Source organism: Mandrillus leucophaeus, unplaced genomic scaffold, assembly GCF_000951045.1.
Source record: "Mandrillus leucophaeus isolate KB7577 unplaced genomic scaffold, Mleu.le_1.0 Scaffold298, whole genome shotgun sequence".
Lineage (NCBI taxonomy): Eukaryota > Metazoa > Chordata > Mammalia > Primates > Cercopithecidae > Mandrillus > Mandrillus leucophaeus.
Genome location: NW_012103120.1, coordinates 1,876,099 through 1,901,277, shown reverse-complemented (window position 1 = coordinate 1,901,277; position 25,179 = coordinate 1,876,099). Strand labels below are relative to the sequence as shown.

General features: G+C 35.1%; 1 protein-coding gene across 7 annotated transcripts in view; it reads right to left on the bottom strand.

Annotated features, from left to right (window-relative positions):
- PNPLA8 (patatin-like phospholipase domain containing 8) overlaps positions 1-25,179 on the bottom strand; it is a 52,314-nt gene that overhangs the window by 5,570 nt on the left and 21,565 nt on the right. For 6 of the 7 annotated variants that reach the window (XM_011986359.1, XM_011986356.1, XM_011986358.1 and 3 more), the window contains 6 exons: positions 23,949-24,100; positions 18,979-19,073; positions 18,086-18,257; positions 12,914-12,971; positions 9,652-9,846; positions 2,005-2,200 (listed from right to left, as the gene is read on the bottom strand). In XM_011986359.1, the coding sequence (XP_011841749.1) occupies positions 2,005-2,200; positions 9,652-9,846; positions 12,914-12,971; positions 18,086-18,257; positions 18,979-19,073; positions 23,949-24,100 (868 nt within the window). The remainder of the gene's footprint in view (positions 1-2,004; positions 2,201-9,651; positions 9,847-12,913; positions 12,972-18,085; positions 18,258-18,978; positions 19,074-23,948; positions 24,101-25,179) is intronic. The other variant, XM_011986357.1, reaches the window with a different exon arrangement.

Here is a 25,179-nt window from a genome sequence, read left to right as displayed (position 1 = left end):
TCAGGTGACAGATAAGGTTATTAGCTGGATTATGGGAATCATTATACAAGGTATACTTATAATAAAACAATTTGTTGTACAACTTAAATATATACAATTTTTATGTCAGTCTGACCTCAATAAAGCTGGGAAAAAAAGAGTATTTCACTGATCTGGCAACAAAATTTCAGACAGTGAAAAATCTAGCATATGAGCTTTTTTTGGGTTTTCATTCAATGAATAAAAGTCCTCAGTGGGGAGTTTAAGATTCTCACTTATGTTAATGACTTGGCCAATAATATGCTGATATGAAAAGAATGAGGTTCAAATACAAGGAGCTGTTAAGTGTTAATATTTTTTTTTAATTTAATAAAACGTTTCACCCAATAACTAAAAACAAAATAGTAAAATGAGGAAAGCTAAACCTCAAGGCAAGGCCCGGTGGCCCATGCTAGTAATCCTAGCACTTTGGAAGGCCAAGGCAGGAGGATCACTTAAAGCCAGGAGCTCAAGACCAGTCTGGGCAACAGAGGGAGACCCCATCTCTACAAAAAAAGGTCTAAAAAATTAGCTGGGTGCAGTGGTATGCACCTGTAGTCCCAGCTACTCAGGAGGCTAAGGCGGGAGGACTGTTTGAGCCCAGGAGTTTGAGGCTGCAGTGAGCTATGACTGTCACTGCATTCCAGCCTGGGCAACAAAGTGAGATCCTGTTTCTAAGAAAAACATACACACACACACAAACACCTCAAGGCCAAAACCAGAAATTCAACATGCGCTCACAGAATGCCTACTATATGCCAGGCACTGGAGTCAATAGCAAACTGGATAAGTCAAAGTAAACTGGATACATTCTTGCCTTGCATTCTAGTGGGACAGAAGGATAAGTAAACAATCAAATATATCATATATAATTATAATGAGATAAATGCTGTAAGAGAAAGAGAAAAAGAAGCAGGCTAAGAAATTAGAGCGAGATGATAAGGAAGATGGAAAAGCAGTCAGGAAAGGTTTCTCTGAGGTCCCTCTGACATTTCAACAGAGACCTGAATGAAATAAGGGTCAAGTGCCTATCTGGGGAAATAGCCTTATAGACAGAGAGTACAGCAACTACAGAGGTCCTGAGGTAGGAGAGTGCTTAGCAAGTTTGGTGACCAGCAAGAATTAAAGGGTGGTTGGACACACTTCAGAGAAGGTACTTGAAAGAGGGTTTTAAGAAGGAGACAGACATTTTTTTATTTTATTTTATTTTATTTTGAGACGGAGTCTTGCTTTGTAGCCCAGGCTGGAGTACAGTGGCGCGATCTTGGCTCACTGCAACCTCTGCCTCCAAGGCTCAAGTGATTCTCTTGCCTCAGTCTCCCAAGGAGCTGAGATTACAGGTGCACACCACCATGCCTGGCTAATTTTTTGTATTTTTAGTAGAGACGGGGTTTTACCACATTGATCAGGCTGGTCTCGAACTCCTGACTTCAAGTAATCCAACCGCCTCGGCCTCCCAAAGTGCTGGGATTACTGGTGTGAGCCATTGTGCCCAGCCTAATTTGCATTTTAAAAGGATGACTTTGGCCTCTGTATGAAGACTAAACTATAGGGGCAGCAAGAGTAAAAGCAGAGCATATTCTCATTCCAGTTTGCCTTCACAGTATTAAATAATCGAATGCCCTTTACTCTAAATCTTTGCTATCATGTATATGTTTGAACCAATCTGACTCCTTTTGTTGCTTTTCCCTTTCTTAACTGGCTTCAGAGTCTCCAACAAAATATTGTGCTATCCAGCTTCAGGCACTTCTCCAACAGTAAGTGGGCAAAGGGAGCACTAGCTTTCAAATGGAAAACAGTGTCTGTTCTAGTCACCTAACAAGAAACAAGCAAGAAAGGAAAACAACGAAATGTTTGCTCCCATATCCTTCCTAAACCCACAATACAGACATATCATATGCCTTTGCAGTTAGGACCAACATATGCCACCAAAAAACTGCTAGAATGCTAGAAGTTGAAGTATTTTAAACAGTAAACAAGACTAACCTTCTGTATCTGTAGCACTGTTGATAACATTAGAAAGTTTGGTTTTCAGGCTTGTGTGTGTTACCGTGTTTCTCACATCACTCTCATAACGTCCGGTGCCCAGGGATACTATGCACTCTAACGGGACATCTGGCCAAAGACATTTACACTCATGCATAGCTAAAGCCGAAGGGTTATTCAGAAGCAAACCTCCATCCTGCAAAATACAAGTTAAAAAAAGAAACTCTTAAAACTGACTCACAGGAAAAGCTGTAATAAGCTAAATAAATTATTTAAAACTAAGAGGTTCCTTAAAAGTACATTTCTTTATTTATAGACTACAGCTGCAAAAAAATTCATGTGAAGACTCATTGGCCTCATAAAGAAACTTCTTATTAAGTTTTCCTTTCCTATTATGAAAGTTCTTTGAACTTCTTAGTTGCTTTGCATATTCTGCTAAAAAATATTGAAATGAACTGAATTACTTTTCAAAGACACATTATCTTATTTAGTGGTTAATACAGGTCCTACTTAAAGCCTAACAGCTGTGGTTCTACCAAAAAATTAAAATTAGTTCTTCTCTCACAAGTCAAATATAACCAAATAATTCTAAGTTAGTTGAAATTCTATTAACAATACAATTTCAATGGATCACATTCATTATAACGCAGATACAATGTAAACAACATAGACAAAACTTTATATTTCTAAGTATTTATCAATAATCAAGATTATTTTGAAGAATTCAAAAGGAAACAAAGGTGTTAATAAAATATGCTGATAGAGCACTATAAAAATGTACTAGCATAAAAGTAGATAAAATTATGGTCAAACTATAATAAAATATACTGTAGAACAATATGAAAATATATTACATCATCAACATTATATTGTATTTAAAATCTAGAAAAATACGCTGAGCATGGTGGTTCATGCCTGTGATCTCAGCACTTTGGGAGGCCGAGGCAGGAGAATCACTCGAGTCCAGGAGTTCAAGACCAGCCTCAAACTTTCAATTTCAATTTTTTAATTTCATGTATGATGATTTCAGTATAATTGTAAGAAGTCTTCACCTAACCCAGGTCACCAAGTTTTTCTTCTAAAAGTTTCACAGTTTTTGTTTTACATTTAGAACTGTGATCCATTATGAATTATCTTTGTATAATGTGCGAGGTTTAGGTCACGGTTTCTGGGGTGTGTTTGTGTGTGTGGTGGGGGGTTAGGGGAAAAGAGAGGGAGAGAGAAAGATGACCAATTGTTTCAACACAATTTTTGCTGAAAAGACTATCCTTTCTCCACTGAATTGCTTTTGTATCTTTGTCAAAGATCCAATGGCCATATATGTATGATCTATTTCCGAACTCTCTATTTAATTCCATTTATCTATATATCTATCTTTATGCAAATACCACACTGATACAGTAGCCATGACTACTGTACCTCTAAAGTAAGTTTTTAAATTGAGTAGTGTGATTCCTTGAAACTTTTTATTCTTTTAAAATTGTTTAGGCCAGGTGCAGTGGCTCATGCCTGTAATCCTAGTACTCTGGGGAGCCGAGGCAGGCGGATTGCCTGAGCCCAGGAGTTCAAGACCAGCCTGGACAACATAGTGAAACCTTGTCTCTACTAAAAATACAAACAATCAGCTGGGGGTGGTGGTGCGCATCTGTAGTCCCAGCTACTCCGGAGGCTGAGGCAACAGAATCAATTGAACCTGGGAGGTGGAGGTTGCAGTGAGCTGAGATTGTGCCTGGGTGCCAGAGTGAGACTCTGTCTCTAAATAAATAAATAAATAAATAAATTGTTTAAACTATTCTCATTCCTCTGCCCTTCCATATAAATTTTAGAATCTGACTGTATAATTTTTGAAAAGTCCTACTAGAGTTTTGATTGGCATTGCATTATATTTATAGATCACTTCAGGAATAACTCACATCTTTACCATGTAGCATCTTTCAATCATGGTATGCCTTTCCATTTCTTTAGGTCTTCTTTTATTTCTTTCATCTTCTGTTTTCAACATACAGATTCTCTATGTTTTGTTAGATTTATATCTAAGTACTTAATTTTTTGGATCTACTGTGAACTATACTGCTTTTGTTATAATTTTGATTTCCAATTATTCTCTGCTTGTATATAGGAATATAATCAATTCTCCCAAGTAGTTTTCTTTGTGGAAAATCATCTACCCCACCATTAGTGCTCTGGCTTGAAGGTCCCATTAAAAACATCATGTAGGATTTTGCCCTACTAATGAAGTATACTATTGTTACTAAAATTTCTCATGGAATGTGAAGAACAATCCTCATCTTTTCACAAATTTATGCTCAGTTATTTTAGGGGGAGTGGCAGTATTTTGCAAACCATAGATTATGGTAAGTCTTCATTTATGGCATTACAAAACAACTTTCTCAAAAACCTGTATCTCAAATAATACTCTGGTTGGATCAATAAGCTCACATTAGGAGGCAGCTATCAATATATAGAAATGTTCCTAAATACTAACAACACTTTCCAGAGAAAGTTAACTGGCTCTTTAGTTACAGAATAACCAGCCTGAGGCTAATGGACCTTTATTATGGCAAATGTCATTTATCACCATTTATCACCAATGTGTAGCTTTGTGATACCCTTGAGATAACTGGGATACACAGGGCTGAGTTGACGTTCAGAAAAGCAGTTTGCCACATCTTTTTATTGCTTGCTCTATTCTCCATTTTAGCATGGGTGGTTTGTTGCCACATTTACTCCAAAAACCTATTCATCCAACTACTCTTCAAGGTCACACATTGAACTTTGTTATCAAAATGAATGGAATCATATAGCATAAGTTTTTTGGGACTGGTTTCTTTCACTTAGCAGAATGCTTGTGAGATTCATCTATGTCTCTGTGAATGTCAGTAATTCACTCCTTTTTATTGCTGAGTAATATTTCATTATTTGAATATACCATAGTTTATCCATTCACCAGTTGAAAAGAACTAGTTTTAAATTTAGCTATCTTTATACATGTGTTGAAAGTAATAAATTGGATAGGTATTTATATTTGTATTGCTGAACTTTGTAAAAATCTAGATTCCTTCAATGTAGGTGGTAATAATTAAGCTATTTCCTAAAGGCTTTCTCATGTACAAATTTGAATTTAATCCTTTCAACTTTTTCCTTTGTTTTCAATTAACAGATTATTAGAATGATACCTATCCTGTGATAGAGGTAACATTTAAATTCTAATTTGGCAGAAAACATTATTTTTTTACTAAACCATTTAAATCTTAAATTCTATACTTGTTATACCCTGTGTAACTTCTAATCAAGTAGGTATTTTAGATGAAACACATTTTCATTATATAAAAGCCTATATAAGGATGATCAGAAAAGACAAAAAAGGGAAAAGATGAAGAGGCAAACAAATTTTAGCAAGAAACGGTAACTGCAAAATCAATCCCAAATCAAAACCTACAGGCAGGTTTCCTGTAGTTTCGCTAACCATTTTTCAAAGTAAATTTCTGTTCCTTAAACTTTACTCACGTTTTATCAAAACAGTGCAGCAGTTAAGGTTTCTGGGCTCACTCTAATCTAGTGGTGAGGCACACTAACTCTTAAGCTCTGTTTTATAGTTAGCCTCCTCTTTTCAGATGCCTATTCTATCAATACGTCATTGGGCTAATGTTGGGTCTGTGGTAGTTCCTGTAGCCTTTCCATTCATTCAAGTATTCATATTTACAGTTATTTTTTTATAGATGGCATGTGCCAGGCATGCTGCTAACTGCCAAAGTAAAATCGACTTGATAAATGACTTGATTGAATAATTTACTTATTATCTCTTAGAGGAACACACAGATTGTGTTTGAACTGCAGTATACTATACATGTGCTTAATAGCCTAAAATTTACAAATACATTTTATTGCTTTTAATGTATATTTAATCACTTCAAATCCAAAGTCAGAACACGTACCAGAAAGTAAGCGTTGGACAACGTCGATATGCCTTTTTATTATCTTATTCTGACTTTTTTTCTTAGTTTCTTTTAAAATTTGCTTTTTATTGTGGTAAATTAATATAACACAAAATTGGTCATTTAAATGATTTTTAAGGGTACAATTAAGTGGCATTAATTATATAATGTTTTGTGAACATCACCACTATCTACTTTTTTTTGAGGCAGGGTCTTGCTCTGTTGTCCTGGCTGGATAGCAGTGGTATTCACTGTAACCTTTAACTCCTGGGCTTAAGGTGATCCTCACACCTCAGCCTCCAGAGCAGCTGGGACTACAGGTGTGGACTACCACATCCTGTTAATATTTTTTTCTTTTTTTGGTAGAGACAGGGTCTCACTATGTTGCAGCAGGCTGGTCTTAAACTCCTGAGCTCAAGCGATCCTCTAGCCTCGACCTCCCAAAGTGCTGGGATTACAGGTGTAAGCCACTGTATCTTGACACTACAATCTATTTCCAAAACATTTTTATCACCCATACTCTGTAACCATTGAGGAATCACTCCCCATTTTCCCTTCCTTATCCCATTTTCTATCCCTAATCAATGACCCAATTTTTATACATCAAGTCAGATGACAACTTCTTTGTTAAGCTGACCCTGACAGAATAAATCACCTCTATAGTACTTCTTAATCCTGTACATATGTTGATGGTTAAATTTTCACCTTATTCTATAACTGGGTTTACATTCTTTTGTCTGAACTATTTGAGGGCAGGATCCAGGAAGCACAAACAATATGCCAACTATGGTTAAAAATCTTTATATTCTTCCCAGCTAGCACAGTGCCTGACACTGAGTAAGCACTCACTACATTTCTGTCCATTTATAATGAAAATTATTAATTGTGGTTTGGTATAGGCATAATTTAGCAGGTGTCAGCGAGGTTCTTTCTGCTAAAAACACTCTTTACCTGCAATGTTTAAACAAAAATTTCATAATTTATTTATGTTCATGTATCCTAAGCTCTGAACAAAAACTTTTATGATGTAAATAAAGCCTGGTAGGAATAATATGTATATCAGAATTGGTCATCAAAACCTCTAGTGTAAACTAATTTATTAGATTCTTTCTCCAAAGACAGGAATGAACAATTTAATTTTGAAGGTGGAGATGGAAAGAGAGATGGAATAATTTTGTGTAAAAAGTAGTACTTCCATGTACATATTATGCTACTACTTGGGCAGATGGGGAGAGATTGGGAGCTACTCACAAAGAATTCTTCTCACTTTATAATTTTCTAGGACTTCTAATGAACCTTATAAATTTTGTAATACTCTTCTTCTTATAGTCAAAGGCAAATGAAATCTCCCCATTCACCTACTCATAACTCTTAATTATATCACTACTTTCAATAATTGCTCAAATAGAATATTAATTAACTTCTACTACAATGGATACAAAGTAACTACATTAAAACATATGTCAGATGTGACAGCTAAAAGGGATTTTCAAAATAAGACTGGTAATAATTGAATATAATTATTAAAAGAATTTAGGATGAGAAGGTTGTAGTAAGTACCATACTTTAAACTTAGCAAAACTTCTGAATGGTTAGAAAGAATTAGGACTTCGCTTGAATATTTTCTTTGTTTAAGCAACCAAGATCATTCACACCTTAAAATATTCCTGTCAATCTTCTGAGTTGTCATTTGAAGGGAAAAGTACCCCATTTCTTCTTCAAGTCTTGGAAGAGAATATACAGTAAGAAAAATATTTCCTTAAGTAGGTTTCTTGGGCTCCAGATTCCATTTGAATACTTTTATTAATTAAATGTGCCAATGTTTCTGAAGCTTATTTATTTATATGAAAGTACATTTTTTGCCCACGTGCCTATATGCTTTACATAAAAATTTATGTAAATTATAAATAACATTTATTTATTCAAATAACCTTAAGAAGTTATTTTAATCTGTGGCTCAAAATAAGTTGAAGGATTACGGTCATCAATATAAAAATGTCTAAGCATGAACAGAAATATCACTAATCTATCTGAAATGGAAAAGGAACCGCTGAATTACTTTGGTATATATATTCAACAGTACTGAGTTAAACTTTAGAACTACTTTCTCTTAGGTAAAGAATAAAGAGCAAATGAGATAACTTCTTTTGAAATGTGGAAAACACATGATCCCCAAATGTAATTATTTAGTATTTGAGACTTTCACTAATTGGCATAACTGAAAGTTTGTAGCACTATATTAAGGTTATAACTTAGAAATCCTATTGTATTTTACATACACTGTCTAAATTATTTCTCAATTTATGACACAGTACATATGAATAGGGGGAAATCGCTGTTAAAAATAGTAAGCCACATATTAAAATAAAAATTTTATTTTGACCATTAAGTCCTGAAATCACTATCAGAATCTCAGCAGCCAGTACTTTCTGCCTGAGGGGGTGGAAGAAAGAGAAGAAAGGCAAGAAGGGGAAGTGCCTTACATAGTTCAACAATGACTGATTCTGCAAAGTAAGAAATGGTTTGAACTGACTCCAAAGACAAAGGAATCCTATTTTAATCTCTTAGCTACAAATATTATATTACTTAAAGATTAAAAAGAAAATGGGAATAGCTGACCATAACATTTAAAAATATATATGCTATTGTATCAAAATGAGATAAAATTGATAAAAATGTTTTAGTTATAATATTGACATTTACATTTACATGATCCATTTGAAAGTTTTGAAGTTTATATTGTTGACATGTTGTTTATATAGATCTATGTATGAGTTTTTGAATGCTACCTGAATATCCCTGTCAACAGTATAAGATTTTTTTCTCAACAGATATCTGACCAAATAAAGAGAGTAGACATACTTTAGGGACTACAGAAAAACATCAAGATTCCTCTCATTCTACTCCTTTAAATGAGACATAATATAAAAAATTAAGCATATATAAAAATACAAGCTTTCAAAGTATCAGCTCTAAAGCTTTATTAGCATTTAGTGTAAGTTATGAATTAAGATTTCCATAAAGAGTTGGAAAAACTTGACAGACGAAAAGTGTAAATGAGTTTACATAACATAAAAAGAATTTCCAGAAATAATATTCAACTTTACAAATAAAGAGTATAATTACAGACAATATCCTAACCCTGTAACTTAACAGCTGTGATGCTAGTCCAGTTAGTTAACTTTTCCTAAGGTGCGAATTCCTTGTTTGTAAAATGGAAATAATTCTACCTCATAAGTAGCAAGGATTAAATGAGATAATGCATGCACAGCACTAAATAAGTGTCTGGCACACAGCTAACTTAATGAGTATTTATTATTATTTTACTGTATCCCTTTCTTCAAACTATGCCCACCCAAACTGTCAAACAGACTGGGTTCTGCATTTTCAGGGAGTGTATATCGGTTTTAATTTTTATCATGTTTGGAAAGCTAATCATACATACTCTCACTTTTCCATCAAAATTATCATAATGGGCTACGAATCACACTATATAACACACAAAAATTTTCCCAAAATGTGTTTGCATGTCAGAGGCTTGTTAAGAAAAACAACAAATAAAAATATCCTAAATTGTTCCTCTTCTGACATATGAAGACACAAAGAAGAAAGTCTCCTAGGTTGATCCTTCTGAAGATCAATGACATTTAATACGTGCTGATTCTTTTAATCATGTAAAATTTTAAAAGATAAGACATACAAGTCAACTTACTTGATGAAGATCATTTCCCAATGCATATTCTGCAAAGTAGCCTGGAGCAGCAGATGAGGCTCTAATGGCCTGCCACATTTTATACTGACAGCCTCCCAAATAATGAGAGTTGTTTCCAGGAAAATGACCATAGTTTCTGAACACAAAAGCTTTGGGTGTTATCCCTCTATTTACTATGGTACTTACAGCAGCTACCTAGTAAATAAAAAGGTGAACAATTCCATCGTTAACAGTAATATATTTGGGATCTGTAAAAATTAAATACTATTTAGTAGTATGAATGAACAATCTACAACTCTATCAAATAAATATGTGTAACACAACTATAATGTTGAAAAAAGAGAATCAGATCTTTTAAACAGGCATTTCTTTGTGGGATAATAGATATAAAGGCTGAAGCAATTCTGAGAAATTTATTATAAGAGAAATTAATAATAAGAGATTTATTTGACCACCATTCAATTTGATTTAAAAAATATTCAAAAAGGCAAAGATTTCTAGACTTTTACTTAATAATTGACAAAACAGTAGTAATGAATAAAAACTGCTTAAAGGCTGGGTGCAGTGGCTCACACCAGTAATCCCAGCACTTTGGGAGGCCGAGGAAGGTGGATCACTTTAGGTAAGGAGTTCAAGAGCAGCCTGCCCAAAATGGTGAAACCCCATCTCAACTAAAAAGACAAAATTAGCTGGACATGACGGCGGCGCCTTCCAGCTACTCGGGAGACTGAGGCAGCAGAATCGCTTGCCCAGGAGGTGGAGGTTGTAGTGAGCTGAGATCGTCACTGCACTCCAGCCTGGGTGACAGAGTGGGACTCTGTCTCAAAACAAACAAAAAAAAACTGCTTCAGGATAAGTACACTATTTTCATAATATCACTTACAAATTAGTCTTTGTTTCTGTGCTCTATGAAAGTATTCTGACTTCAATAAAACTGAAATGTAACACTACACAATCAATGCTTTCAGGTCACAATTATTAAAACCTGGTAGTTGGGTAATGTTTATTAAAAAACTATAATGTCAACCATCTCAGGTCTCAAATTTTATCATTGTTGGTTAAATTGACATGAAATGTGCTGTTTTGTTAATGATCTGTAATACAAACTTAAGAGGCTGACAGGTATTGATGAGGCAAAAGTTAGTGTGCTATGCCAAGTCCTGCCAATTGTTTTGGTATTTAATAAACAAAGGTCACATGCCAAATTCCTGTGAGTAATCCAAGTGTGTCTCTAGGCCACTATGGATAGGCATTGGCCATACACTAAAATCCAGAGTCTTTCTATAATTGGAATATAAATATGGCTGGATTAAGAAAACATATGAGTGGCTCTCCATTTATCATGATTATTTACTTCTTAAGATGGCTAAAGTTCTCCACAAATTTTATTCAAAACTGACAACTTCCATGATTTAAACCAAGCAAACAAACAAGGAGCCTTGGAGATACAGGGGAACAAGCAAGAGGCATAGAGTGCACCCTAGTGTCCTCTCCAAAAGAGCTAAGTCATCTCTTCATCACAGCCTCTGAGGCCCTGCGTCTGATCTAATTGGCCTACTGCTCCAGCCTCATCTCACGTGAGGCCCTCGGATTCTGAGGCACTAGTCTTCAAGAACTCTATCATTTAGTGGAATTCTCTATGACTCTTCCTGCACAGGTCATTCCCTTTGCCAGGAATGCTCCTACTCAATGGCCTTCACACTGACATCTCAAATCTCACTTCCTTAAAGTAGCTGTCCCTCACGTCCCTTTAAAAATATGCTTTCAGAAAACTGCTTTTATGCTTCATAGCACTTATGTATTTCAGGGAAACTATGACATGTCATCTTTGTGATTATTTCATTAATACCTTTGCTGCCCTACAGAGCTATAAACCCCATGTCTGCATTTGCCCACAAATGAATCCAAAGTGCCTAGCAGTGGGTGCATAATTAATACTTGCAGAATGAATCAAAGTATGAGTATGCCATAAACAGCAATAGAAGGAGCTGCACTTGTTTGATTTTTCACGGTTACAGTTTGTTATCTGAGAATAAATACAAGCTGCATGAAATTTCTAGGCACATAAATTCTATTCTTTAAACAAGTAAATTAAACAGAACTCAAGCAATACTCAGATCATCGGGTTTCAAACAAAAAAATAAATGAAGAGTCACACTGAGACACATCTAAGTGACATTAAAATTTTACTGGGGATTCAATTTGTATAACAATATAATCTAATATAGTCATGCACTGCATATCAATGTTTTGGTCAATGATGTACCGCATATACAACAGTGGTCCCATAAGACTATAAAGGGGCTTCTATGCTGTATTTTTTACTGTATCTTTTCTATAGATATTTTTTATTTAGATATTTGTATATCTGTAGATACGTAAGTATTCTTACCATTGTGCCACAATTGCCTACAGTATTCAGTATAGTCACCTGCTGTACAGGTTTATAGCCTAGGAGCTATAGGCTACACCATGTAGTCTACATGTGTAATGGGCTATACCATCTAAGCATGTCTAGGTATACTCTATAATACTTGCACAATGACAAAATCACCTAATGACACACTTCTGAGAATGTATTCCCATTAAGTGATGCATGATTGTATTATATGTATCTAAGAGGCATATAAAATTTCTCTTTAAAAATCTAGGGTAAGAAATGTCATAATGTTCCTTAAATCACTAAATTTGATTTTTTAAATTATGATGAAATAATTCTTCCTTATTTTCAGTCTGACTTTCATGTTCTTCCATTTCTGTTATAGTCTTACTGGATTTAGAAAAGGTATAAGGATCATATCCTATCTCTTCATAGAATGACTCAATATATAAAGAATTAATTAATCTATAATACCTTAATAAAAGGGCCCTCAGGGCCGGGCACAGTGGCTCATGCCTGTAATCCCAGCACTTCGGGAGGCCGAGGTGGGCAGATTACCTGAGGTTGGGAGTTTGAGACCAGCCTGACCAACATGGAGAAACCCCATCTCTACTAAAAATACAAAAAAATTAGCCAGGTGTGGTGGCACATGCCGGTAATCCCAGCTACTCGGGAGGCTGAGGCAGAAGAATCACTTGAACATGGGAGACGGAGGTTGCGGTGAGCCAAGATTGCGCTATTGCACTCCAGCCAGGCAATAAGAGTGAAATTCCGTCTCAAAAAATAAAAAAATAAAATCAAATAAAAGGGCCCTCAGGACAAGTGCTTTCACCACACCTTCAGATGGAACTAGGTGTTATATTTAAGAGACTCTAAGCTTACCTTGGGACATGTGGGGTTTCTTGCTGTTTCAATCATCAGTGCAGATCCCATTCTATCCCTTTATTAAAGGAGAAAAAATAGGTTATATCAAAATGACTTTATCTCCTAACAACCAGGAAACATACAGTATGCAATTATTGTTTGTCCATGGCTTCGTCAAAGTGCTATGAGGGAAAAAATGTAAGACTCTCCTCTAGGAGGCTTATAATCCCATTAATGCACATGAAACAATATGCAGTTATTTATCAACCTCTGATTCAAACTGCAAGTATCTATAGTTCTGAAGTGGAGCAATCAATAGAGGGACAGTAACTGGAAAAGATGCAGGAAATTAGCTTGAGGAAGACACTGAAAGACTTCAAGGCAACATATTTAAAGCGAGGACGTATACAGATTAAAGGCACAAAGGCAAAAGAAATCTGTTGTTTTCAGGGTCCTGCCAATAGGATAAAGGAGCTGTGTTGAGATAAGACTGCAGAAGTATGCATGGGCTAGTTAGAGTAACCAGGTGAGGACAATGAGACTTGAAGCTTGTTTTAGTTGGTAAGAGCCAATGTCATCAAGAAAACTGCTTTGAAAATCATCAGAGTTGGCATTTGAATTACTATGACATTACAGAAATTGTCCTTGGGCAGCAATTTTTGCAATTCCATAGTAAGAGAATTTTATTTCAATGCAGACTTTTCCAGACTTAAAAATTATGTATTTTCCCTATATTGAATACAAAGGCTATGTATGGTTTCACCAACCTTCCTCATGAGTAAAACCATTTTCTAATGTGTTTTTCAAACAATACTCATGTTTCTCAATTAGAATATTAGTGAATTTCATAAAAAGAATATTTACAAACTGCTTAGTGATCTACCCTTTATAAGCTTTAATAAATATCAATGTAAAGTACTTTCCAAAATCGACAAGATCTTTTGTCTTCCCCAACCTTATCTATAGATTTCTACCACATGAAGATCCATGCATTTTATCTTTTTAAGGTTCTTTGTCTTTTCATAGAATTCTTACTGTAAAATTACATGAGAAATCCTAGGAGCATGCTGCTTTCACACTTTTTGGCAAAGTTCATACTTATTTATTTTTATTTTTGTTTAAATCTTGATTTTATCAAAAGCTAAAAAGGTTTCAGTGAATTAACTTATGAATATAAATTTGTAAAGAAAGTAATGGTAATTGTTTATTTCTGAGATGCCAAAATATGAAAAAAAAAAATCAACATGCCTAGATTCTACTGATGCCATAAAATAGTTCCCTTAAAATAACACAAAATTATCACAGGAAAAAAAAAATCCTCTCAATAAACAATGAGGGAAAAAAAATGCTATGACAAAAAAGGTCAGAAGGTAGGTAGAGAAGAATATTAACAATAATGGCACCCAGTGAATCATAGTCCTGGTATCCATGTCGTTGTATATAGTCTCTTCCTACAGACTCTCGGTTGGCGTGGCTTTCAGTCCATGTGACCTCAGCAAACATGCCATTAAACTGAGGCTTGATAAGTGCTTATCCACTGGGGCTTGCCCTCTGGGAACTCTGAAACCACAATGATGAGACAAAGCTTGGGTAAGAATGACCAGGTGGAGAGAGAGACTTCCCAGGCCCATTAGCTGAGTCACCAAGTGAGCTCAGTCAAGAACAGAAGAAACACCCAGTCAAACCACAAAGTCATGAGACTAAATAATCATTGCTTTAAGCCACTAAGTTTTGGAGTGGCTTATTCTGCAGCAAAGGCTGAATTTGAAAAAGCAGAGAAAGAAAAACAACTAACCACACTGATAAAATTTATCAGTGTTAGGATTAAAAATAAAGAAGTTTCTAGAAGAGTAAAAATGAGACAGCAATACACAAATATGCAAAGATACTCTCATAAGTAACAAAAGGAAAAAAATTTCATAGTAGAGAAACTGGTTTTAGAATAAATTTTTAAATTTTCATTAAATAATCTTAATAAAAAGTATTGATCAAATGAATCTGGGAATAGATATTAATTTTTTATATATATATTTTTTTTTCTTTTTTTTTTTTTTTTGAGACGGAGTCTCACTCTGTTGCCCAGGCTGGAGTGCATTGCTGTGATCTCGGCTCACTGCAAGCTCCACCTCCTGGGTTCATGCCATTCTCCTGCCTCAGCCTCCCGAGTAGCTGGGACTACAGATGCCTGCCCCCATGCCCGGCTAATTTTTTTTTTTGTATTTTTAGTAGAGATGGGGTTTCACCCTGTTAGCCAGGATGGTGAACTATATTTTCTAATAGACACAAAAGATGTGAAAATAAGTAACATACAATGATAATGGATGGGAAGATTCCACGATTGGAAAGATGTCAATGTTCCACAAAATAAGTGATACGTTCCATGTAATTTCCATCCAAATATCAGTGGAATATTTTTTTATGTGATAAAAGTAGCCTAAGATTAACTTTGAATATTAAATGAAAATTGTGTAAAAGAAGAATAAGGAGAAAAGATTTGCTATGCTATATCATTATAAAAATATTATGCAAAGGTTCAACAACTAAATTTGCAGAATTTGTACAAAAATAAATCCATAGAGAAACCAAAAACTTGAACATAGATTCTAATATAGATAAGAATTTCAAATATGATAAAGATGATGTTTCGAATCAGTTAAAAAAAAAAAAAACTTGGTAAAGGGAGCTGGGACATTAGGATTAACATTTGATTAAAAAAATAAAGCTTGATTACCTTACAACATATATCACAATAAGTTTTAGGTAACTTCAGAATTACATATAAACTGAAAACTTTAGAACTAGGAAATAATACAAATATTTACCTACCTTCAAGGTAGAAAAGACTTATCTTTTTTTTAATTTAAACTTTTAGTATAAAGAGTATGTATGCAGGTTTGTTAATGGGTAAACTGTGTGTCACTGAGGCTTGGGGTCCCAACAATCCTATCACCTAGGCAGTAAGCATGATACCCAACAAGTGGTTCTTCAGCTCACATCCCCACTCTCCCTCCCGTCTAATGGTTTCCAGCGTCAACTGTTCCCATCTTTATGTTCATGTACATTCAACGTTTAGCTCTCACTTGTAAGAAAGAACATGTGGTATTTGGCTTTATCTTTCCGTGTTAGGTTGCTTATTATAATGGCCTTCGGTGCCAACCATGTTGCTGCAAAGGACATGATTTCATTTTTTTTATAGCTGCATAGTATTCCACAATGTATATGTACCACATTTTCTTTATCCAATCCACTGTTGATGGGCACCTGGGTTTATTCCTTGTATCTGCCATTGTGAACAGTGCTATGATGAACACATGAGTGCATGTGTCTTTTTGACGGAATGAATTATTTTCCTTTGGGTATATACCCAGTAGTAGGATTGTAGGAAAGACTTACAAACATAAAAGTTAAAAATCTTTAAAGGAAAAGATTTGGCTAAATGAAGATGTTTCAATGCTCTACATTAAAAAATTATTACTTAGAAAGCACTTTTTCAATATATGGTTAATATATTTACAACACATTGAGGAATATCCCATGAGAAAATAGGCAAAAATTATGCCCTCAAAATTCACAAAAAAAATAATAAAAAGCCATCAAAAACCAAAACTAAGTTCAAACTCATCAATAATGAAAGTGATACAAATTGAAACATGAGTTTCAAAATCTCTCAAACTAATGTCATTTTAAACATTAAGTGTCTGGTGTTCACGAGTATTTCATGAAACAGAAATACATGTTGATGTTGCTGGATGAGTAACCTAAAACCACTGTATTGAAGAACAAATTCAGCTATGTATGTATCAAGATTGTTAAAACACGCATATCCTCTGACCCAAAATTTTACTTCTAGAAAATTACCTTATCTTTTTCTAAAAGAGGATTTGTTAAATAAAAAATAGTACATCCATAAAATGGTGAAGAACCATTAATATATGTTTCAAAACATATTAACTGACATAGGAAATCATCTGTGATAAAATGCTAAGTGAAAATGCAGGACTCAAGACTACATGTGCATTATCTGAATTTTGTAAAGAGGATGGATACACCTACACTCACAACTACACACATATACACTTGTCTATCTGTAAGAAATTACAGGAAAAAATACATCACCATGTTAATAGTGCTTTTGTTCTTAGTGGGATTATAAATTATTTTTATTGTTTTCTTGATATATTTTCTATTTCCTATGTAATAATTATTTTAAGAAGACATCAACATTAGACCCAATAAATATGCTTCTTATATAGTGACCTACTGATATATTCTGAAATGTGAGAAGAAATTTAAAGTTTTCTATGACAGCATCATTCATAATCCCAAAAAATTAGGAACATAAATGTCCTAAATGTCCATAAAAATCCTAAATGGAAATGATTAAGAAAATGTAACATCCCACTCTGGAGTATAGTGTAGTCTTTAAAAATAAGTCAGGAGATTTTAAGAATGTTTGGAAAAAGGAAAAGGATACAAATTTACAACTACAATCTAATCTCAGCTATACAAAATGTTTATGGTCTAATAAAAAACTAGAAGGAAATATATTAAAGTCTACAGCTCTGAATAATAGGATTGTGGATGATTTTATGCTTATATTGTATGCTTATATACACTTTGGGAGGCAGGCGGATCACTTGAGGTTAGGAGCCTGAGCAACACGGTGAAATCCTGTTTCTACTAAAAATAGAAAAAATTAGCTGGGCATGGTGGTGCACACATGTGGTCCCAGCTACTTGGGAGGCTGAGGTGGGAGGATCACTTGAGCCTGGGAAGTTGAGGCTGCAGTGAGCCAAGACAGTACCACTGTACTCTACCCTGGGCAACGGGAGTGACAGCGTGTGTCAAAAAATAAATAAAAATAAAAATAACTGAATATTTTAGAATGACTTGAGACACATTTAATATGTTAAGTAAAAACAACAGGATGAAAATATCTCATATTTTTAAAAAAAGGCAATTGTAACTTTTACATGCAAATCTCACACACATGAACCCCCCAAAACAATTATTAAACTATGATTCACCAAAATACTAACAGTGGTTATCTGTAATTAGTAGAATAATTTAATATTCTTGATGTTTTTCAAATTATGCAAGAATATAACTTAATATTCTTATTTTTGAAATTATAATATGCACACACTACCTATATAATTAGAACATTTAAAAAGAGTAATTGTAACTTACCTAAGAATGTTTTCCCATGCTTGACTGTCATAAAATGCATGGCTCCAACTCATTTTGACTGTTCCAACAATGACATTTTGTGAAAATACATCTGATCCTAATTTTCGATAAAGTTCCTCACATTCATCCAAGGGCATATGAAACAACCCCAACATGAAAGCTAATATGGCACCTGGAAAAAAGAATTCTTAGTTTTTATCAGTGTTAAGTTATAGCCCTTATGCTGATAAGATCTCCTGAATCATAGTTTTGGCTTAAATTTAGAGTTGATACTTTCTAGCTATGTCACCTGGGACAAATGACTTTCCTTCTCAGAGCCCCATTTTTTTCACGTGTAAAATGGGAGTAATAAGAAAAACTAAAATTCATGTCTCTTGTACTGGGTTAACAAATGTAAAGGAATTTACTAGGTCTCAAAAAGGATTAAATGAATGCTCAAAAAGGATTAAATAATGAAAATAGTAATTTAAAAATATTTACAAATGTGTTTTACATTAAATTATATATAAGATATGGTAGATAACTCACGTTCTTTCTAACATCAATAAATTACTTAGTTTTAGTCTTAAAATATGGTATATTTGACAACTCACCAAGTCACTAAGCGATTCTCCTTCAAGTTAGTCCTAGGAACCAATGTAATTAAAGATATTAGGTACTCTTGGACGTCCTTTTAAACAGCTGATTCCATATCTAGCTATAATTGGTAGGACACACTGCCACCTAGTGTGCCTAAATGGCATAACCATGAACAAAAGAGAAACGGGAGGAGAAAATTTTGGGGTATGGAGAGAGGGCTAGAGGAGGCAAAGGACTATGATCTTAAACATAAGTACTTAATGTTCTCTTCCTTAATGTACTGCCAGAATGCACCACTTCCATATAATAATTACCTGTGCTTACACCACAAATGTAATCAAAGAGCTGATGAACTGGCTTCTGAGTAAGTTCAACTAATTTTCGTAGGGTCTGGAGAGCAACCACGCCCCTATAGAAAAGATTAAAGGCAAAATGACAATTCTTGTTTAAAGAAAAAATAATTTAAGTCGTTGAATAAAACAATCTAAGAATTGCTTTTGTAGTTCATATGCTAACATGAAAATTAAAAATATAAATCAGAATCAGTAAAAATTGCCTGTCCAAATTTTTAGGATTACTTTTGAAAATCTAGTATCTAAATGATACAAAACCTACACTATGGCAGCACATTTTAAAATTTATACAAGTGTCTCTCTCTTGTTTTTTCACTGAACCCATCCTTCTGCAAAACAGTATCTCTTTAGATAAGAATAAATCTCGTCAGGCAGTGGCTCTTTCCTGTAATCCCAGAGCTTTGGGAGGCTGAGGTAAGAGGATCACTTGAGGCCAGGAGTTCAAGACCAGCTGAACAATAGAGCGAGACCCCATTTCTACAGAAAAAAAAAGTAAAAAGAAGAAGAAATCTGCCCAAATACGCTTCTTAAGAATGCCAAAAACCAACAAACAACTAAAGAAGAATACAAAGATATGCCAATATAAAATTGAAAAAAGCCAAACAACTCTGGAGAACACTTAAAAACTCACTCACTGGTTTTGGAATGCCATACCTTGGTTTATTCTCTTACTAATATAGTTGGTCACCTATGACTCTATACATTTTTAACTTACATATTTCACCAGTCAGATTTTTTTTTTTTTTTTTTGAGCCTGCCCAGGCTGGAGTGCAGTGGCTCACTGGACTCCCTGCAAGTGCCACCTCCTGGGTTCACACCATTCTCCTGCCTCAGCCTCCCGAGTAGCTGGGACTACAGGCGCCCGCCACCACGCCTGGCTAATTTTTTAAAAATTTTTTTTATTTTTAGTAGAGACAGGGTTTCACCGTGTTAGCCAGGATGGTCTCGATCTCCTGACCTCATGATCCGCCCACCTCGGCCTCCCAAAGTGCTAGGATTACAGGCGCGAGCCACCGTGCCTGGCCACCAGTCAGATTTTTAAGCTCCCTTTTCTTTATTCATTTTTAAAAACTTTCAATAACTTTAGGATAATCCTCTACATTAATGGTATATTAATTAATATTGCTGACTTTGCTCATTTCTGAATCCTTGCCAACAGCAGTTAATAGCTTCACGAAGGAACGCGAAACGATGAAAAAGCTTAGGAGATATAGACCAATTGAGGGTGTACGTACCATGCAAACTGTCATGTGTGTATCATGACAATTTTTAACAGTGGGAGAATACAAAAAAATGATGAAAAGCTCTATTGCCAACACAAGGTAGGGGGTAGGTAAGTCCTGGAACACAAAGGTAGTTAGGCACCAAAAAATTTAGAGTGTCAAATTGTGTCTTGATAATGTTAACAGGAAGTAACTAGAAAATTCTGTAAGATTAAAGTAGAAAACCAAAGATGCTGATCTTTTAAATACAATAAATTATGTGGATTTGAGGAGAGTTAAGAAGATGTCTTATGAAAGAGATACATTATTAATTCAAGGCAAGATGATGAATTAAATGTAATGGATACAATATATTTAACAATGACCTCTATTATCACAAAAAGGAAATAAAATAGGCACATATATGTTCACAAAGAAAAATATTAGAAGAAAATTAATCAAAATACTAAAATAATCTTAAGAGTTGTGAGCTATGGTTTTAGGGATTTTTTTCTCTCTCAGGTTTTTCTAACTACTCGTATAATTGGGAAAATTAACTATTTAAAATGTTGTGTTCATAAATTCTGAATGAATGTAAATACATATGTATTTGCCAAGTTGCCACAGCTGTCTATGCCTACCACTGTAGGTTCTCTTATACCAAAGAAGTAAAAGATAGGGTTTTTTATTTTTTCTCTCAAGCCCTCATACATTACTGCTTTTCACACAAACCTCCCATTCAGGCTGCTTTCCCATATTCCCCTAAACCAAGTTTTCTCAACAGCAGCACTGCTGACATTCTGGGTTGGATAACCTTTGTTTTGCGGGGCTGTCCTGTGCACTGTATCATGTTTAGTCACAACTGTCCTCTTCAAACTAGATGAAAGTGGCAGTGCCCTAGTTATGACAACCAAAAATGTCTCCAGATACTGCCAAATGTCCTTTAGGGGGCAAAATCACCTCCAGTGGAGAATTACAAATCTAAACCTAACTTCATCCTAACCCACCCCTAGATTTTCCCAAATTACCTCACACTGATTTCCTCCTTATATGACTAATACAACTCTTATTCTACAAGATAAACTATTTATTATACAAACTTCTTTTTCATCATGCTTGTCTGACCTTAAACAGACATCTGAATGTTCTTTAATTTTCTTCCTTCCTATCTCTACATAAATATAACTTCTTTAAAAAGAAGTCTTGGTCCTGAGCATTCTTTAAAATAGTACTCTTCCTCTCTATCCCTTTACTTTGCTTTATTTTTCTCCATAGCACCCAGAATAACATATTTTTGTTTTTCTATTTGTTGTCTTTTTCCTCCTCTACAATGCAAACACTGTATTGTTTTGTTTGCTCACCGTCCCCAGGATCTAAATCAGGGCTTACAACATAGTAGGCACCCAATGTCTGTTAGCTGACTCAATGAATGACACTACCTGTCGCAATTCCCCTCAACTTAATGGCAGAGAGGATTCCTTCTGCTCCTTAGTGAAATGCTTCTACTCATTTAACTGCCATTTTCCTTATTTCTCACCATTTGGAACCAATTATATGAACTAGAATAATCTCTCCAGTTATCACTGTATCTATATCACATGAATGACATACACCTTCTTAACATTATTCACTTTCTTAAGAAACATCCTCTAAGATCTTTTAAGATTGTTCTCTCTTCAGTGGGCTTTTGACAACTGAGCACTTCTGTATGGATATAATCTTACATTAAATATGTTCAAGAAAAAAGTGTCTTTCCTCAACACCAATCTGTTGAGATTCCCTGCAATTCTGTCCCAGTCACACACAGGTTTACACTTAGAGTGATCTTGACCTATGTCTACCATATCCTGTCTCCATGTTTCTTAAAAGTTACTGGTACTGGCTGGGCGTGGTAGCTCATACCTGTAATCCCACCACTTTGTGAGGCTGAGGTGGGTGGATTACCTGAGGTCAGGAGCTTGAGACCAGAATTGCCAACATGGTGAAACCCCGTCTCTACTAAAAATACAAAAGTAGCCGGGTGTGGTAGTGCATGCCTATAATCCCAGCTACTTGGGAGGCTGCAGCGGGGGAACTGATCACTTGAACCTGGGAGGTGGAGGTTGCAGTGAGCCGAGATCATGTCACTGCACTCCAGCCTGGGCAACAAGAGCAAAACTCCACCTCAAAAAAAGTTACTGGTATGTTTTTCCTTCCTCCTGCCTTCCACTGCCACCATCTGAGGTTAGCTTCCTTCTCTCATTATTTACTCCTTCCTTCATATTGATGTTAAAGTATAAAGGACTCGGGTGAATAGAGAACCAAGGAATTTAACAAAAAGATACAGGGTAGTACTTGAACATACAGAAGAGTGGTTGGCAAGTTGGGTATACCAAAAAGCAAAATCAGGGAGGTAAGTTAAAGCTAAGAACAATAGGCAGGGCATGTACTATGAATTATGAGGTAGCAGTAGGGATGGCAGGGAACTAGAGAATGAGCTAGAAGATTTTGGGGAAAAGGTTTGAAAAACCAAGCCAAAAAATCTAATCAATAAGTTGGAAGGAACTAGATAAACAAAGACTTGAGTAGGAAGCATGGATGGATTGCCAGTAGTAAAAATAGAGCTTAATAGTGAAATTATCTCCTTCTGAACAAAGAATGAATTTATTTCTTATATAGCACCAGAACTGGCATCTCCAAGTGAAGACATCAGAAGTCAGGAAGTTAATATAGCCTCATTTTGCAACCATCACTTTATCAAGTGACTAGTGGATATATATGGGTAAGATAAGTGTAATCAAAGAAAGCTGGCTGGGCGCGGTGGCTCACGCCTGTAATCCCAGCACTTTGGGGGGCTGAGGCAGGTGGTTTATCTGAGGTTAGGAGTTCAAGACCAGCCTAGACAACATGGTGAAACCACGTCTCTACTAACAATACAAAAAATTAGCCAGGCATGGTGGCAGACACCTATAATCCCAGCTACTTGGGAGGCTGAGACAGGAGAACTGCTTGAACTTGGGAGGCAGAGGTGGCAGTGATATGAGATTGCGCCACTGCACTCCAGCCTGGGCAACAGAGCAAGACTCTATCTCCAAAAAAATAAAATAAAATAATAAAAGAAAGCTAAAATTATAAAACACTGTCAAGATTTTATGAGAATAATGGTTGATAAGCTTCTGCACTACCAAAAAGGTCTAAAAAGGCCAAATATAAAAATAGAAATACTAAAATAAAATAAAATAAAATACGAAAATATAAATACTAAATCAAAGCAAAGTAAGAATTGAAGTATATGTCAGAGTAGCACTTAGATTAATTAAAACAATTTCATGTTTTATTTAAAAAATTTGATTTTATAATGATATATCAAATCATTTTTTTTAATTTCTAAAGCTGAATTGAATCTGTAGTTTTTAAGAACCATGTTCCAGCTGTGTGTGGTGGCTCGTGCCTATAATCCTAGCACTTTTGGGAGGCCAAGGCAGGCAGATCACCTGACGTCAGGAGTTTGAGACCAGCCTGGCCAAAATGGGGAAACCCCATCTCTACTAAAACTACAAAAATTAGCTGGGTGTGGTGGCGGGAGCCTGTAATCACAGCTAATTGAGAGGGTGAGGCAGGAGAATCACTTGAACCTGGGAGGCGGAGGTTGCAATGAGCTGAGATTGTGCCACTGCACTCCAGCCTGGTCAACAGAGGGAAACTCCATCTCAAAAAAAAAAGAAAAAAGAATCATGTTCCTAGCCTTACCTTGTTCCTCCACCATCAATTGAGAGAATTCGGATTCCTCTCCCTTTCACTGGATCCACGTAGCCAATTAGGGCCAAAATTTCTCTAACTGCAGCCTGAAGAGTTTCATCCTTAGTTTGTCTCAGTCGTAATAAATATGGAATAATTCTTTCCTATATTGAGAGAAAATATACTTTATTGCTTTTGTCAAATCAAGACTGAAAATGTATGATTATTATTAACCAATACCTGCAGTTCATCACATGACAATCAAGGTGACAGTGTTCATTACTTTCTCAGTAATCTTATAAGACAGATTAGTTTTTGATATATTAATGTCAATTATCTAGATTATATTTGTTTTAATATTGGGACAAAAATTAACCTCTATTCAAATATTTTCATTAAAAGGTGTAATACTTAACTAAAGAAAATATAATTTAATTATAGAAATTCACAAAGTATTACAACAAAAGGTTAACATTATAAATTTTGTATAATACTTTGTACAAATCCTGAGATTAGGAGTCTAAAACTGATTCATAGTAACTACTAGAAGTTAAACTGTTATTAAAAAGAAAAAATGAACCATCTTATATACATTGCATAGGGGATTCAAGGGTGCCTCATAAAGGAATAGGAACAAATGTTAACAAATAAAATGGAGGTAAGAAGGTAAAAACAGGCTACTACAATTAAATAATCAGTTTAAATAAACCTGAGACTTCAAGATTCTAAGCACTCAACATCATATTGTTGATCACAGATAAGAGCTTAAATCCTAGAGTTCTATGTTGCTTACCAAAGATTCTCTAGCTTCTGTACACAGAAGCATCTTATATAGTCAGTACCCCAGGTTTAATGGAATGGCTGAGTGGCAGCTATAATTCTGCTGTGTAACCTTCTGTAAATCATATAACTTTCCTAGGTATCACTCATTTTGTTTCCTTTTTATGATCAATCAATCTGAAATACTCTAAATTCTTTCTCAATATTTTTTCCCCTAATGTTGAGCTGTGAGGCCCCACTAGAGGAACTTGAGCAATGGTGGAGAATAATGCAAATTTCCAGTTCCGGTTAAGATGAAACACTGTGTTAGAGATCAATGCTCACATTAAGAACAAGAAAATCTTGATGAAATACAAGAAAAGCACCATCTGTTTAAAGGCATCAGACAGAGAGCTGCTGAAGCAACAAGAACAGATGGAGCCAAGAATCTGGAGAAGGAGTAATTGCTAGGAAGTGAGCTGGT